The following is a 14,778-nucleotide window of genomic DNA, read 5'->3' as shown; positions in this document are numbered from 1 at the left end:
ATAAGCTAGAAATTTTTTTTGTATTTGCCTCAGATATATGGTGATGTGGAAGCCAATGCATACAAGAAATAGACATTTAAAATACCTTAAATATTCTCTATTTTGCCCATTATCTTCGGTATTTCCTTAGCTGGACCATTTGAAAATATATACATCTTAGTAAGTAACAGAAAATAAAACAAAAATTGAGACTGCAGATTAACCTTCTAAATTTGGAAGCCCAAAGTCCAGAATCTATCATAAATTAAAGAACATTATGAAATCAGCTGACATGGTTTTACTGCAACAATTGACATGATGCTTATTGGTTTATAGCTCTATTGTTTTAGCTTAAAGATCTTCTGTTCTTTACGGTAATTATTTTAAGCTCTCTTAGTAATTAATATGTGCAATCTAGTGCCTATTGTGTTTGTTTTATAATCAACATGTATCTCCGTGTTAAGAGAAAGGAAAATAGACTTGTGAGTAATGTTTTATTTACTTACGGGTTCATGAACTAAAAGAGTCTCTCCCTATATCAGAATATGCTAGCTAGGTTCCAAGAATTCCAGATTTAAGTGGTTAAATTATGCGTTTCAGTGGTAGTGACATCACAACACTCTGCTTTATGTGAAATATCTTATTTCTGCTCAACTGCTTTAAACCAAGCTTAAATATTTGGATTCTTTATTAGACCTAACTTTCTTAGGGTAAACTAAAATTAGTATTGTCAAATTAGTGGAATCTGTTCCTACAACCAGGCTTTGGTTGGAACTATATTATGAATTAATTTAGATTTCATGGAATTTATGCATGCTTTGATATCTTACATTCTGTTTCTAACACTGAAGGGTTATGCAGGGCTTAATGGTTTTTAAATTGCAGGTTTATATTTCTAGTATCAAAATGATAGTAAGAATTGTGTTAACAATTTGGCTCCAAATTCTCATGCTCTCATAATGTCCATGTTTTTACAAATATTGCATAATTTCATGTAGTCCATATTATGTCAAAATACGGTACTGCCCATATACTCTAATATCTTTTGTAAGTCTGATTAAATCATTATTTTTTAGGAATTCTCCATAATTTCTTATTATATGATCTAACCCTTACTGATCATTTTTTATGAAATAGGCAATTGTATAATTAATTAGGTATTATAGTAGCTTAAGTAACATGTAGAGTAACATATGCTTAGTAATTCATATTTCTTTTGTGTTTTAACAGAAGAAATAACTAGTGTCTATAAACTTCATATTCCTTGGTCTTATGAAGATTCACTAACCATTTTATAACTTCTCTAAGAAAGATTTACCTTCTTTTTTTAGACCTTTTAATGTCAAAAATATGTATATTTATGGCATAGAGAATTAAAGGATGAATTTCTTTTTAAATATTATTTTGGTATAAATTCCTTTAGTTGGCATAATCTGGTTATAAGATATTCTGGTTAATTAAATATTCTAGTCAATATATACACCATAGCATTCATTCAGTTGTCAAAGAATTTGAGTACAGGAAAATACACTAAATGATAAAACTACATTTTATGCAATTTAAATGGTGGTTCAGAAGATTCTTTAAGATCTGAGTGTCTTTAGGTTGATTGCTGTAAAAAATTAATTATACTTGGAGATGTAACAGAAGTGCTCAATTTAATAAAATGTGAACTAAAGGAGTTTAGGGAAATAACCTTATTTATTTATTTATCTTTTAATAATTGTTTTAAACTAGGTGACGGTTAAGACTTCCTTTTCACAAATTCTTGGACAGGTAAGAGAAACTTCGGGTTGATTATTTATTACTTGTGAACAGATACTGTAGGGAAGTTGTGACCTTTTTCAGTAAAAGCCAGATAATTACATATAGTCTCTTTTGCTGCTGCCACTGCTGTAGCTGCTGCTTTCTTCTTTCTTCTTTTTTCTTCTTCATTCTTCTTCTACTTTAATAAAATCTAAAGACCATTCTTGGCCCACAAGCCATAGATGGTCAACTTCTGCTTTAAGGTGATATTTTCATGTTTGATACATCCTAGGAATGAGAACTAATACCTGATTCTCAAACAAATTAGTATTTTTGCCTAAGTGAATGTCATATAAAGACTTCATATTGCTCATACCACACTATAGTTCATAGTACTTTAAAATCTGCAGGCTCTGTCATATAAGTGAACGTTTTCAAAGAGCTTTTTATATTGTGCATGTTTGTAAAAGGTAGAAATAAATTCTATTAAAGATAAATGTGTTGAAATTTATTTGCAAAGAATGTTACGAAAATAATTCATCAAGCAGTAGAACAACACATTATTCAACATCATTATAATTTGCACAGTTGTGCAATGTGGACCTAAATAAGATAATATTAGGGAAATTATATAGCTTTAAAATTCAGTAAAATTTTTATTGTAGCTTTTGGTACTTTATTTTTTATATTTTTGCAATACAGGCATAATAGAAAATTTTTTACTTTAAGTCATTAAATACTGTAATTATAATAAAACTAACAAATAAATTAGAAACATTTTTATATGCATTATCTCATTTGATCCTCACTGGTGAAAAGTAGATTGTGATTATTATTAAAACCAAACATTAAAAAATTCCAAGTTAATGTATAAAAATTTCGTGCTGAATTAGGAAGGGAAGGTTAAATGTTAGTATAAGTTGGAAAATAGCAACATGGATAGTTATAATAAGTATTTTTAAATATTAAGGGACCAATTGTTAAATCTCTTGTAATATGGAGGAATAATTCATGCTATTTTATTTTTATTACAGTGTGTCCAAAAAACATGTTACTGTACGTGGTGATTTGGGGTGAGACTATAACATACTCTATTATCCATATCATTCCTGTGACTCATAATTCAGATTAGTGACAAGAAAAGTCAAGTTATCTTGATTCTTTATAGTCAAGCATAATTGTACTCCAAAAGAGGGCAGACTAGTATTGTTTAGGCATGGAAATCTTCCTAAACAGTGAGGATGTATGGGTGTTGCAGGATCAGAGGTGAGTACTTTATAAAGTGTCAGATAAAGAATTTGTGGTAATTGAGTTAAGTCCTTCTCAAATTATTGAAAAGATATGCTCTTTCTTCATGCTTGTTTAAAAATTTAGCTTGTAGGCAGTAGGAGAATGAATTAAAGTCATATATTTTATACATTTAAAAAAAAAAGCAACCGCTTTGGAGAATCCTTAGCTTTTGAGTAGATAATTCCTTGAGTAGATAATTTTTCATAAAATTGATATTTTTTCTAAAAAAGGAAAGAGGAAAATATATTTACATATTCTTTAATGTACCTCTTATGAAAAAGGACAAAAAATAATTGAGGATTAGTTGGTTAGCTCAGTGGCTTGGAGTGTGGTGTTTTAACACCAGGGTCAAGGTTTGGATCCCTGTACTGACCAGCCACCAAAAAAAAAAAAAAAAAGCAGTAATCTGAAAGTTTAAGTGAATTTTATAAACTCTAGTAAATCATTTCTATGTAGGAATGAAGTCCAGTGTTGCCAAATCTTTAGATTTTAAGAGTAACTGGAACTCTGGATTTTTAGGTGCAATCTTTTAATTTTGTAATGTTGGCATCTAATTCAAAATTTAAGGAAATACCATCTCAAATACTAAGCCAAATGAGGGTTGTCTATAAACAGTTTGGCTATGAGCGTGGAGGCCAGTTTATGATTGTTGATTTAGCTGTACTTCGTATACCCAGATGTATCCATAGCCCAATATAACACTTAATACTAATAACAATAACACTCTGTCATTAAAAAAGAAATTTTATGATCGGTATACTCTGTGTAGGACATTTTACAAGATTCTAAAGACAGTGAAGGGCATTAAAAAGAATAATAACAGCTAACATTTTCCATTTACTTACAATGTGCCAGTTACTATTCCAAATGCTTTACAAAAGTGTGAACACATTTAAGCGTCACACACCTGTGAGGTAAGTGCTGTTTATCTCATTTTACTGATGACGGCATAGAGAGCAAGGGGTAAGTAATTTGCCTGTTACATTTTTAATTGTGCAAGTTACTTGGGATCCCCATGTCTGAATTTCTTCACCTATAAATTAGGGATAAAAACTACCTCAAAGGATATTGGGAAGTGGACATGAGATAATGCATATAAAGTGTTTAGTATCATCCCTGGAAGATATTAAATGCTCAATAAACATGCCTTTTATTGGCACGAAAAACAGTTTTGTAGTATATGCTACTCACTTATGTGTTCTGTTATGTGCCTTTGATGAAAAATTCAGATGTGTTTCTAATATGCTATATATTAGAAAACTTTTATTTAAGAGTTTTGACACTCATTACTGGAAATAACTTTGTGGCGTGTGTCAGGAAAGGTTAAAGTGAAAACAACTTTTTTACTTTATGTGAAAGTACATTTATTTCATTAATATGAATATTCAGAAGTTGCCCATGGATTTGCCTGTCTTTCAGGTAGTTAGATTTCATGGTGGAGCTCTTCCTGCTTATGTTATATCTAGTATCCTTCTTGCTTATGGAGGACAATTATACTCTCTTTTTTCAACAGGTAAGAATGCTTATATTTTTAAGTTCCTTTTGCTATGAATAGTAAAGTAGAACAACTTAATTCTCTGTGTGTGTATATTTAATTCTATTATATTGAATTATTGTATTTTTTCTGATTACAACCCAATGGTGGAGTTGAACATGTTGTCTCTATATTCTGTAAGTTGGTAATTAGAACTACAGGCTTGATCAGATTCAGGTTTTCTTCCTACCCACCCCTGCCCCTTTTCTTCTTGCTGCTGCTACTGCGTGTACTTCATAGTGCTGTAGACTTCTGGTAGGAGGCACTCACTCCATAACTTCCTTCCATGTCATCTTTTTTTGTCTCCTTCCGTCCTCCTTTGGCTCCTTCCTTCTTTCCTCCCTTTCATCTCTTCTCTCTCTACTCCCCTTCCTTCGTTTCCTCCTTCCTTCCTCTTTCCTTCTTTCCTCCCTTTCTTCCTCCCTGCTTCCTTCCCTCCTTCCTTCCCTCCTTCTCTCCTTCCCTTTCTCTTTTCCTCCTTTCTTCCTTGGGCCAATGATTCATTATTACTTTTTCCTCCTAAGTGTGGCTAAATAAGACAGGTAATTTCTTGAAAATCCACGGCCCATCTCTCCCAAGTTTGTAGGGATTTGGGATTCTCTAAGTTTTAAGACATCTCCAAGAAAATTCCTTGTTTTCTCCATTTTGTACCCTGGTGCCTAAGTTTCTTCCCTCTAGTCTAAGGACCCCTTAAAAATATATAGCTTCATAGAGGGTGCCTAACATAGTGCCTAGCACACAGTATGCATTCAGTGCAATATTTGGGCTATATCAGCTATGTTAGTTAGGTCCTGGCACACTGAATGGAATGATAGAGATGTTAATGAAGGAGCTGTTTCCAAGGTATGTGCAGCGTTAAGGGAATCCAACAAGAAATGATAAAAGTACCAGACTAGCAACAGAGCCATCTGGTTATTAATTTAGGTACCAAGGCAAGAGAGGGAGCAATACTGGAGGGCTATAAGAATGGGCAACATAACTGGTATTGCAGCCTTGGGTACAGGAACACTGTAGTCATAGGCACTGCTAATCTGTGACTCAGCAGGGAAAAGGGGGGGGAATACATACTCTAATTTTATTTCCTTCTACCCTCCTATTTGCCAATACCCCCCCAACCCCCGCTGTTCACCAAACCTAACTGGAAGCCAATCCATAAAAGTTAGCCTTCCAGAGTTCAGAGCTGAGTGGAAGGTGGAGAATGGATATGGAGAGGCAGACGTGGAATATATAAAACAATGGACAAAACAGTCCCTAGAGCATAGCAATTAGAACAGTTTCCTAGAAGTCTAAACATTGATTTGTTGGGCTTGGATAGTAATCAAGGGAGGCAAGAAATAGGAAAGAAGAGTGGGGCCAGAATATTGTAAAAGCAGTTCATAAATCCTTTCCACTGTGCCAAATCCTTCTGCAGCTACTTAGTGCCTTTCAATGACTTTTGTGTAGTTTCAAGTCTGTCTTTAGTATTCATTCTAACCTGATTTAACCTATGTTCCAGGAAGAGGAAAACACAATTCAGTGTGATCTGTCCCAGACCCAACCTTTTAATTAAGATATTAGTTTGGCAGTATGATATCAATCAGACTTGAATATAGGTGTCTATCTTGCGTAAAAGTCTGAATGAGACACTCCCTTCTTCTTAGTTTCAACTGACTTGATAATTAATTCTCAAAGGTACAGAATTTACATCTACATAATCCACAGAAAACCCAGGGATATTTGATGTTGGTTAATCTAGAGGATTTAAGTGTGGTTATGTCTCAAACCAATTAAAGAGGGTAGTTCTGAACCAAGGATGCAAGTCAAAAATCCCCTGTGGATCATACCCACTAGAATGACTGTAATAAAAAAGACAGATTAAAAAAAGTGTTAACAAGGATATGAGAAATTGGAACTCTCATACTCTGCTGGTAGGAATGTAAAATAGTATAGCTGCTTTGGAAAACAGTCTGACAATTCCTCAAGCAGCTAAACATTAGAGCTATCATATAACTCAGCATCTCCATTCTAAGAGTGTGCCCAAGAGAAATGAAAGCATACACTCACACAAAAATGTGTACACAAATGTTCATAGGCGTATCATTCGTAATAACCAAAAAGTGGAAGCCACCCAAATGTCCATCAATTGATGAATGGATAAATGATCCAGGAATCTATAATTAATAATGATTTAACCATATGTTATCAAACGAGTAGAAGAGAGGGATCAAATGTGCAAATCACAAAGAAATGACTAAGTTTTGCAATAAGGAGAGTCTGCTAATTACCCTGAATAGATCATCACACATCGTATACATGTATCAAAATATTTCTCTGAATCCCATAAATATGTACATTCGATGTTTCAATAATTTTTTTAAAAAGTAGTATATCCATAAACAGAATATTATTCAGCAATAAAAAGAAATGAAGTACCAATACATGTTACAACATGAATGAATCTTAAAAAATGCCAAGTGAAAGGAACCAGTCCTTTCATCTAATCATATAATCACATATCATATGATTCCATTTATATGAAATGTTCAGAATAGGCACATCTGTAGAGACAGAAAGTAGATTAGTGGTTGCCTAGGGATGGGGAATTTAGGGGTGATGGTTAAGGAGAACAAAGTTTCTTCTGGGGGTAGTGAAAATGTTCTAAGACTGTGGTGATGGATGCACAACTCTGTGAGTATATTAAAAACCACTGAATTGTATATATTTTAAATGGATGAATTGTATGGTATGAGAATTATATCTCAATAAAACTGTTTAAAACGTCACCTGTGGATGGCTGGTCAGTTAGCTCACTTGGTTAGAGCACAGTGCTGATAAAAAAAAAATCACTTGTGGAGCTTTGTGAAAATATAGATGGTGACAACCCAGCTTTGACTTCCTGAATTTGTTTTACAAATGATTGAATGTGTACTTTTATATAAGAACCACTGAATTACAGTAATATTTATTTTTATTTATTTATTTATTTATTTGAAGATGACCGGTAAGGGGATCTTAACCCTTGATTTGGTGTTGTCAGCACCATGCTCTCCTAAGTGAGCTAACCAGTCATCCCTGTATAAGGATCCAAACCCGGCCTCGGTGATATCATCACTACACTCTCCCAAGTGAGCCATAGGCTGACCCTAGTAATTTTTAATTTTTCAAAAAGGGTTTCTGTGATAGTAATGAAGACCCTTTCTTTCTCTGACATAAAATGTGTTATTGTTATAGACAATGCAGGGTGTCTATAATACCCTATTATATTGTGAATTCTCTGTTGCATATAACTTTTTTTTTTAAATCACCAGGTTATTGCTTAGAATATGCTACCATGTTGGATAAGGAAGCCAAACCATACAAAGTTGATCCTTTTGTAATTATGATTAAGTTTCTGTTGGGGTAAGTTTATTATCTGTGATAATGATTTTAATTTTGTTTTATATATAAAAACATGTTTAGGTCCATAATGCTATATGAATTTTTATACAGATTTGGCAATTGACTTATTTCATTAAATGGGATTTTTCTGTTAGGCAAAGGCTTAATAAGTATGTCATTTACTTCAATAGTATAATCATTTCAGAAGTAATTATTGAACTTCTATATCAGTCTAAACATAGACTATAAATATACTAGGACTTTAATATTTGCAAAATGGATATGCGTGGTCCATGATCTTTGAGTATCCCAGATTCACAAACACAAATCATAGGGTATTGATGAAACAGTGCCTCTGATCACTTTCTCTTATTTCCCATGCACACTGTATTTTAGACCTCTAACCCTAGTTAATATTCCATTCTTAATTTATTCATATGTTGTGTTTTTTGGTTAAAAATCATTACTTAGATCTCTTTTCTTTCATCATTACAACTACCTACTGACTTTCTAACTAAAAAAAGAAAGAAGAAAACATTACTTTATACAAGGATCGATAGAGAGCAGTAAAGCTGTACTGAGACTCAGGACTCAGATCCTTGGAGATCAGGAGGCTCACTTGGAAGATAAATGACTTGTTTCATACAAAGAATGAATTTTTTTTTTTTTTTTAGTATAATTACAATTTAAATACCATGGAACTTTAGGGACTCTAGTGAATCATCAAACATCTCAAATGTTCAATCCTTGAATGTCATTTGTTGGTTTGTTTTTTTTCTTTTATATTTTCTTTTTTCCACAGGTATAAATGGTTTAAAGAATTATGGGACATATTATTGTTACCAGAATTAGATGCCATCTTTTTAACTAGTCAGAGTATGTGTTTCCCCCTTGTATCCTTGATTCTCTTTCTGTTTGGAACATGTACGGCCTATTGGAGCGGCCTACTCTCTTCTACATCTGTGAGACTCCTTTCTTCTTTGTGGCTAACTTTGAAAAGGTAAAGAATGAATGACTAAAGGCTTTCTTATTGCTCTTAATTAAGAAAAAATTTATATTCTGATAGGGAACCTTCAAATTAATTGTTTTTACTAAACTAGTTTCTAAGGAAATATGTATAACTAGCAAAAGTATGGGTTGGTGTTCAAAGTTATGTATTTGTCAGAGCTAATCATTCATTGCAAGTTAAATGCTACATTTGATTTTGACCTTAGTACTCAAGAGTTAATCACAAATTTTGACAAATTACACAGGTATTTTTTAATTTCATGGTTGTAAATCTATCCCAGGAGAAATTGTTTCTCTGGCAATGCTTTTATATACTGACTTCTATAATCAAACCTAAGGTCAAGAAACTCCAATGAAGATATTTAGCATCAGATTAGATGAGATATATAAAACCTCCAAAAACATTGCTTAGAGTTTTATTATAGGCCCAAAGACACAGTTTGAAGTTACTGGTAGGCTTTCCTGATAAATAATCTAGTTTCCATTGCCACTCCTCTTTACCAGACATGTTATGTAATTTCTTGTCACAGAGGGGATTATGGTATGGTGCTTCCTCCCCCACCCTTTTAAGATGCTTCTGACAGGGGTTTCTGATAGTAACACCATCAAGCAGCTGAGTAATTTCAGTGCTTTAAGAAATAGAAAATTGTCCCTCCTCCTATCAAGATTGGGAATGTATGGCACAGGCGGTAAAGTTAATGGTTATCTTTGGTAACGTTTTTTCTTCCTTAGTACAAGTATCAGCCACAGTGTATCTAAATGGAAGAGGAACTATCACAGTGTATTACAGAACTTAAAATCAAATGTATGTTATCACTTGCCTTTATTAAAAAAAATCTTACTGTTTACCTTATGATACTTGACATATTAATAAACAGGAGAGACTGGCAGAGTACTATATTGTTTTCTTCCTATATGTGACTGCATAAATATCTGTGAATATATTTTTTAAAACTTTATTCTTGTTATTTCAGACCCTCTGAACTTCCTAAAGACATCAAGACGATATCACCTGACTTGCTCATTTTGACAGTTGTTTTGACCATACTTAGTTGGACAGCTTGTGGAGCACTAGCCATTCTTCTTTCTTATCTTTATTATGTGTGTAAGGTATGTCAGATCCATAAAGCCAGAATGACTGGGCTTTGTATTGGGCAGGTAGGTAGAGAATGCCTTGTAGGCATTGTTAACAAAAATGTTAATTACCACTGTAGTGACCTTCTGTTATATAATAGGTTTAAATGAAAAAAAGATTTTTTAAACATCCTAATTATGTAAATTGTATACAGTTAACTGTAGAATTAAAATTATTGATCTGAATTAGGTTTTTTGTTTAAAAAAAAGGGAGAAGATATCTGTTTCAGGTTGCTTCATTGCTCTTGAAAATTAATTTTTTTTAACATTTTATTAGAGTGATTTTCATTCAAATCTCTCTATGGGTGAGAGACAAAGAGTTATGTCAATCAGATTAAGCTATCAATCATGCTGAGATAATGTAAAATGTTACAAATGTTGCTGAAGAATCATAAGACAATAATAAAAATAATTAGGCTAATAATTTTACCGAGGAAGCAACAAACACTTCCAAGAAGCCTGATGGCTTTGCAGGAAAATCCCGGAGGTTATAAAACTGCATACTCTCCACATTAATCTTATGGACCAACAGTTAATATCACTCTGGATAATAATTTTTTTCTTTTTTAAACAAAGATATATTTGCCTCTGCTTTTAACACAAATACATGCACGTTTCAGATTATTTTCAGTTTTCCAAAGGAAATTTATGTGCATTTTAAAAAACTACTTAGAGCTACTTTAATTTATGAATGTATTTTTAGTATTTTTATTAGAACTTTCAAACAGCTGACCCATAAGCAAAACTTTCTCAAAATGATTTAAGGAAGCCTAATAAATTAAGTTTATAAATTTTCTCAGGTTTTTATAAGTATTTCACCACCATATATAATTGAGTTTAGATTTTCAAATATTTAGAATATGTAAAATATGTTAAGTTCTTTTACTATACTGAATATAATCAAATCTTTGACTCACTAGACATATTAAGTTGCTATACCAAAGCATCATTCAAATATAAGTTTTTATAGTAATGTAAAAGGTATAGCAATATATCCTGGCCCCAACATACTCTGGAAGTTTGTATTGTTTTGTTTCCATTTCTGTTTTTTTAAATCCATGGTAGCAAGCATGTGTAGTTATTGTTTTATCTTTTCTAAAAGCTGTTTTTAAATGTTTAAATGAAATTTTAGTTGTTTAGAATTTTTAAATCTCGAATTACAGTGCTTCTCAGTTTTAATAAAAGGCTTATACTTATTTTTTCAAAATAAAAGTAAAATTAATCATTTGTTTTTCCTAGGTTGTTCATCTGCAAGCTAGCCTAACAACTTTTAAAAATAGCCAGCCTGTGGTAAGTTTTATTTCCAAAACTCTACATAACTTTAATATGAAAGAACATAGGAAAATATGAGTTTGTTTTAAAAAAAAAAAAAAAAAGGTTAGGATTTTACAATGTGTAAAAGGTATTATGAATTCAAGTAACTTTGAGAAAAATGAACATAATGAATATCAAAATACTTAAATCATTCTAAATTGAACTTGATTTTTGTCAGTACCTATGTTTTTTGTCATTGTTACAAATTATTATCTTTTAAATTTTACTTTGAGTAATTACATAGAGGATATATTCTCAGCAATAGACATAGTAAGTCAAAGGCATAAAAGTTTTAAAACTAACCATTTTTAAATACTTTTAAACAAGGTGATTTCAGTATTTTATATCAGTGTGGTAATGGAAAGATCTACTTATTTAGCCAAGTAATTGAGTATGATTCTTAATAAAATATCTTAAATAATTTTTGTTTACTTAATATCTTGGTATTTTTACTTTTTGCTTTATAGAATCCCAAGCACTCTAGAAGAAGTGAAAAAAAATCCAATCACCATAAAGACTCCACAGTACACCATCTTCGTTTAACTGCAAATGATGCTGAAGATAGTCTTCGCATGCACAGTACTGTGATTAACTTGTTGACATGGATTGTATTACTCAGCATGCCATCTTTAATATATTGGTTAAAGAATCTTAGGTGCGTTTTATAAATATTATTATTTACATGGTTCAAACAAAACAATAAACATCCTTAGAGACTTTCTAGATTCCTAATGGTCCATGAGATTTCCTCAAGAACAGGAAGCTATATACTACCTGAAATTTATTTTTAATACATTCACATTTTCTCCCTTACCGTGAGAATTGGGGAATATGAATTTCCCCAGAAATTGGCTGAAAAGCGAATTGTACCAGCCAGTCTCCATCAAAAAAAGTGAATTGTAGTTTTATTTATTAGTAAATTGCTAAATAAAAGAACACCTCATCCAAGTAGTAGTTGAGCTTCTACTCAATGTAATTGTCAAAAGTGATATAATACTTTCAGAGTATCTAAATACTAGAAGTATTTTTTTATGTTGGCAGAACCAAAATAAGTTCAGTAAATTAAATCAAAGGTTGCCAAGTGTTAATATCCTTCCTTTGTTCCTCATTTTAGTCAAGATTGAGATTTGCAGTCAGAATTATTTGAGGAGCACAAATTTATGATTCTTAAAGGCTATAGATGTTTTACTGTCGAAAAATGTAAGAGAATTTAGATTTTAAAAAGATAAGGTATAGTTACTTTACATAAATCTTCATTTTATTTGTTTTGTTATAGAGCAGCCTTAATATATTTTAAATAATTTGTTTTAAAAAATGCCATATATGACATTTTAGGCATATACTTACTATAAAAAGGAAGTACTTCCATACCAGATATTTTAATTTCCTTTAGTAGTTTCTGAACATAATTCCTCATATAAAACCTTGGATGTAAACATAATCTGGAGCAAAGATTACTAATCAGAAATGTCATGAGCTGTTTAGATTTCTCTTACATCCATATTGCTATTGGAATGTTTTGAAAATTATTTAATTCGATTGATTCTAATAATTTTAAATGATCAGGTCTGCTTTGTTGATTTATGGGTTTTTTTTTTCTTTTTATTATAGGTATTATTTTAAACTTAATCCCGATCCATGTAAACCTTTGGCATTTATCCTTATTCCAACTATGGCAATTCTTGGAAATACTTACACTGTTTCAATAAAATCAAGGTATACTAGTTTAATCTTTCTTTTTCTTACATCTGTCCTTTGTCACCCTTTATGTCTGGAACATACTCTTTATTCCTAATTAATCTGACTATTCCTAAAAGTAAAGCCATAGTAATGTTATGGTTTAAACTGTGCAAACATAGTGTATATGCAAGTATATTATACTTGTGTTCTTAATTATAGGTTTTACTTGTTAGGATATAATAATATGGTTTTTTTCCTTTAAAAAATTAATCCTTAAGAGATATGATATCTAAGATTTGCTTTCAGAAAGTACATGAGGAGTAGAAGTGGATGGGGATATAGGTGAAATAAGATTGGCCATAATTTGAAAATTTTTGATTTGATAATTTTTGAAGCTGAGTAATGGGTACATGAAGGTCCATTATATTGTTAGTCTACTTTTGTGTATGTTTGAAATTATCCATAATAAGACTTGACTTTTCATTCACTTGTTGTTTGCTCTGGGACTCTTTTCGGTCAATTCTGGAAGATATTTGCAGAGATTCTAGAATCAGACAAACCTGGGGTCTAAATCATGGCTCTCTCTAAAATTTCTTTATTGCTCTTATCTTCAGTTTCTCTATTTTCAGAGTAAAAAGGTGATAATCTTTCCTGATAGTATTTTTCTTTAAAAAATATTTAGTGTCTTGTCTTATATGTTCCTTTTGTTGGGAATTAAAGATGGTTCCTTTTTTGGGTTTTTTTTTTTTTTTTTTTTTTGCTATTATAAATAGGATTAAAATAAACATTGCTGTAGCTGTGTCTTAATGATTTTTTAAAATTTTTTGATTTTTTTTAAAAAAAATTATGTCAGGATAATTTTCTAGAGGTAAAATTGCTGAATGAAAGTCCAACTAGTATTTTTCTGTTAAAATTTGAAAGACTAAACAAAACTGGCTATTTTTTAATAGAAATATTTTTCTCTTTTCTAATCAAAATATGGCTTGTATTGATCTTTTAAAAAAATTATGGACAGGTAAATTTATTAGGTAAAGAATTACCTCATTTAAAATAACTTAGAACACTTATCTTTCCTGAAACCGTATAAAAGACTGACATATTCCATTTTAGCTCAATGTAGTTTACATGATAATGTGTATTCCTCTGTCTCTTTACAGCAAATTGTTGAAGACTGCTTCACAATTTCCACTTCCTCTGGCTGTTGGTGTGATTGCTTTTGGGTCAGCGCACTTATATAGGGTTCCATGCTTTGTCTTCATTCCTCTTTTACTCCATGCGTTATGCAACTTTATGTAAGATTGGACTTAAGGAATGATAAAAAATGATTTATGCCTTTAGGGCCAGTAGTAAGAGGGAACACACAGATCCATCATCATGGACAGCAAGGTCCTTTGGAGAAGACAGGTCTATTTTTACAGTATTGAAAATAGGAAATTAGTTTTATAATGCTTGAGGAAAGTAGTTGAAGCATGGTTTTGTTTTGTGATGTGGCATCCGTGTACTAGTCATTTTTGAAAAATTAATGAAGGGATATGATGGCCACTGTCTTTGAGGACTCCTGTCCGTATCAACTAGTCTGCTTCATGAACCATCTCAGAGATCATCTCCTAGAGATTTAGTAGATGCAGCATTGTAATCTCACCACAAGTATTCTCCTTGTTTCATCAGACTTCTGAAAAGTGTGTTATTTTGTATTTGTTATGGTTTACATATTGAGAAATGAGTCTTAAAAGATT

The 14,778-nt window shown here is 31.7% G+C and overlaps 1 protein-coding gene across 1 annotated transcript in view; it reads left to right on the top strand.

Annotated features, from left to right (window-relative positions):
• Nucleotides 1-14,436, top strand: part of PGAP1 (post-GPI attachment to proteins inositol deacylase 1) — a 74,001-nt gene extending 59,565 nt beyond the window's left edge. Inside the window, exons 19-27 of the mRNA XM_063106468.1 lie at nucleotides 1,717-1,755; nucleotides 4,435-4,528; nucleotides 7,837-7,927; nucleotides 8,709-8,906; nucleotides 9,889-10,024; nucleotides 11,288-11,338; nucleotides 11,830-12,017; nucleotides 12,974-13,078; nucleotides 14,200-14,436. Coding sequence (XP_062962538.1) covers nucleotides 1,717-1,755; nucleotides 4,435-4,528; nucleotides 7,837-7,927; nucleotides 8,709-8,906; nucleotides 9,889-10,024; nucleotides 11,288-11,338; nucleotides 11,830-12,017; nucleotides 12,974-13,078; nucleotides 14,200-14,338 — 1,041 coding nt within the window. The 3' untranslated portion in view covers nucleotides 14,339-14,436. The remainder of the gene's footprint in view (nucleotides 1-1,716; nucleotides 1,756-4,434; nucleotides 4,529-7,836; nucleotides 7,928-8,708; nucleotides 8,907-9,888; nucleotides 10,025-11,287; nucleotides 11,339-11,829; nucleotides 12,018-12,973; nucleotides 13,079-14,199) is intronic.
• Nucleotides 14,437-14,778: the final 342 nt, after the last annotated feature.

The sequence above is a fragment of the Cynocephalus volans genome, chromosome 1 (assembly GCF_027409185.1).
Source record: "Cynocephalus volans isolate mCynVol1 chromosome 1, mCynVol1.pri, whole genome shotgun sequence".
NCBI lineage: Eukaryota > Metazoa > Chordata > Mammalia > Dermoptera > Cynocephalidae > Cynocephalus > Cynocephalus volans.
Note: the sequence above shows the minus strand (reverse complement) of the source record. Positions and strands in the feature narration are given on the sequence as shown.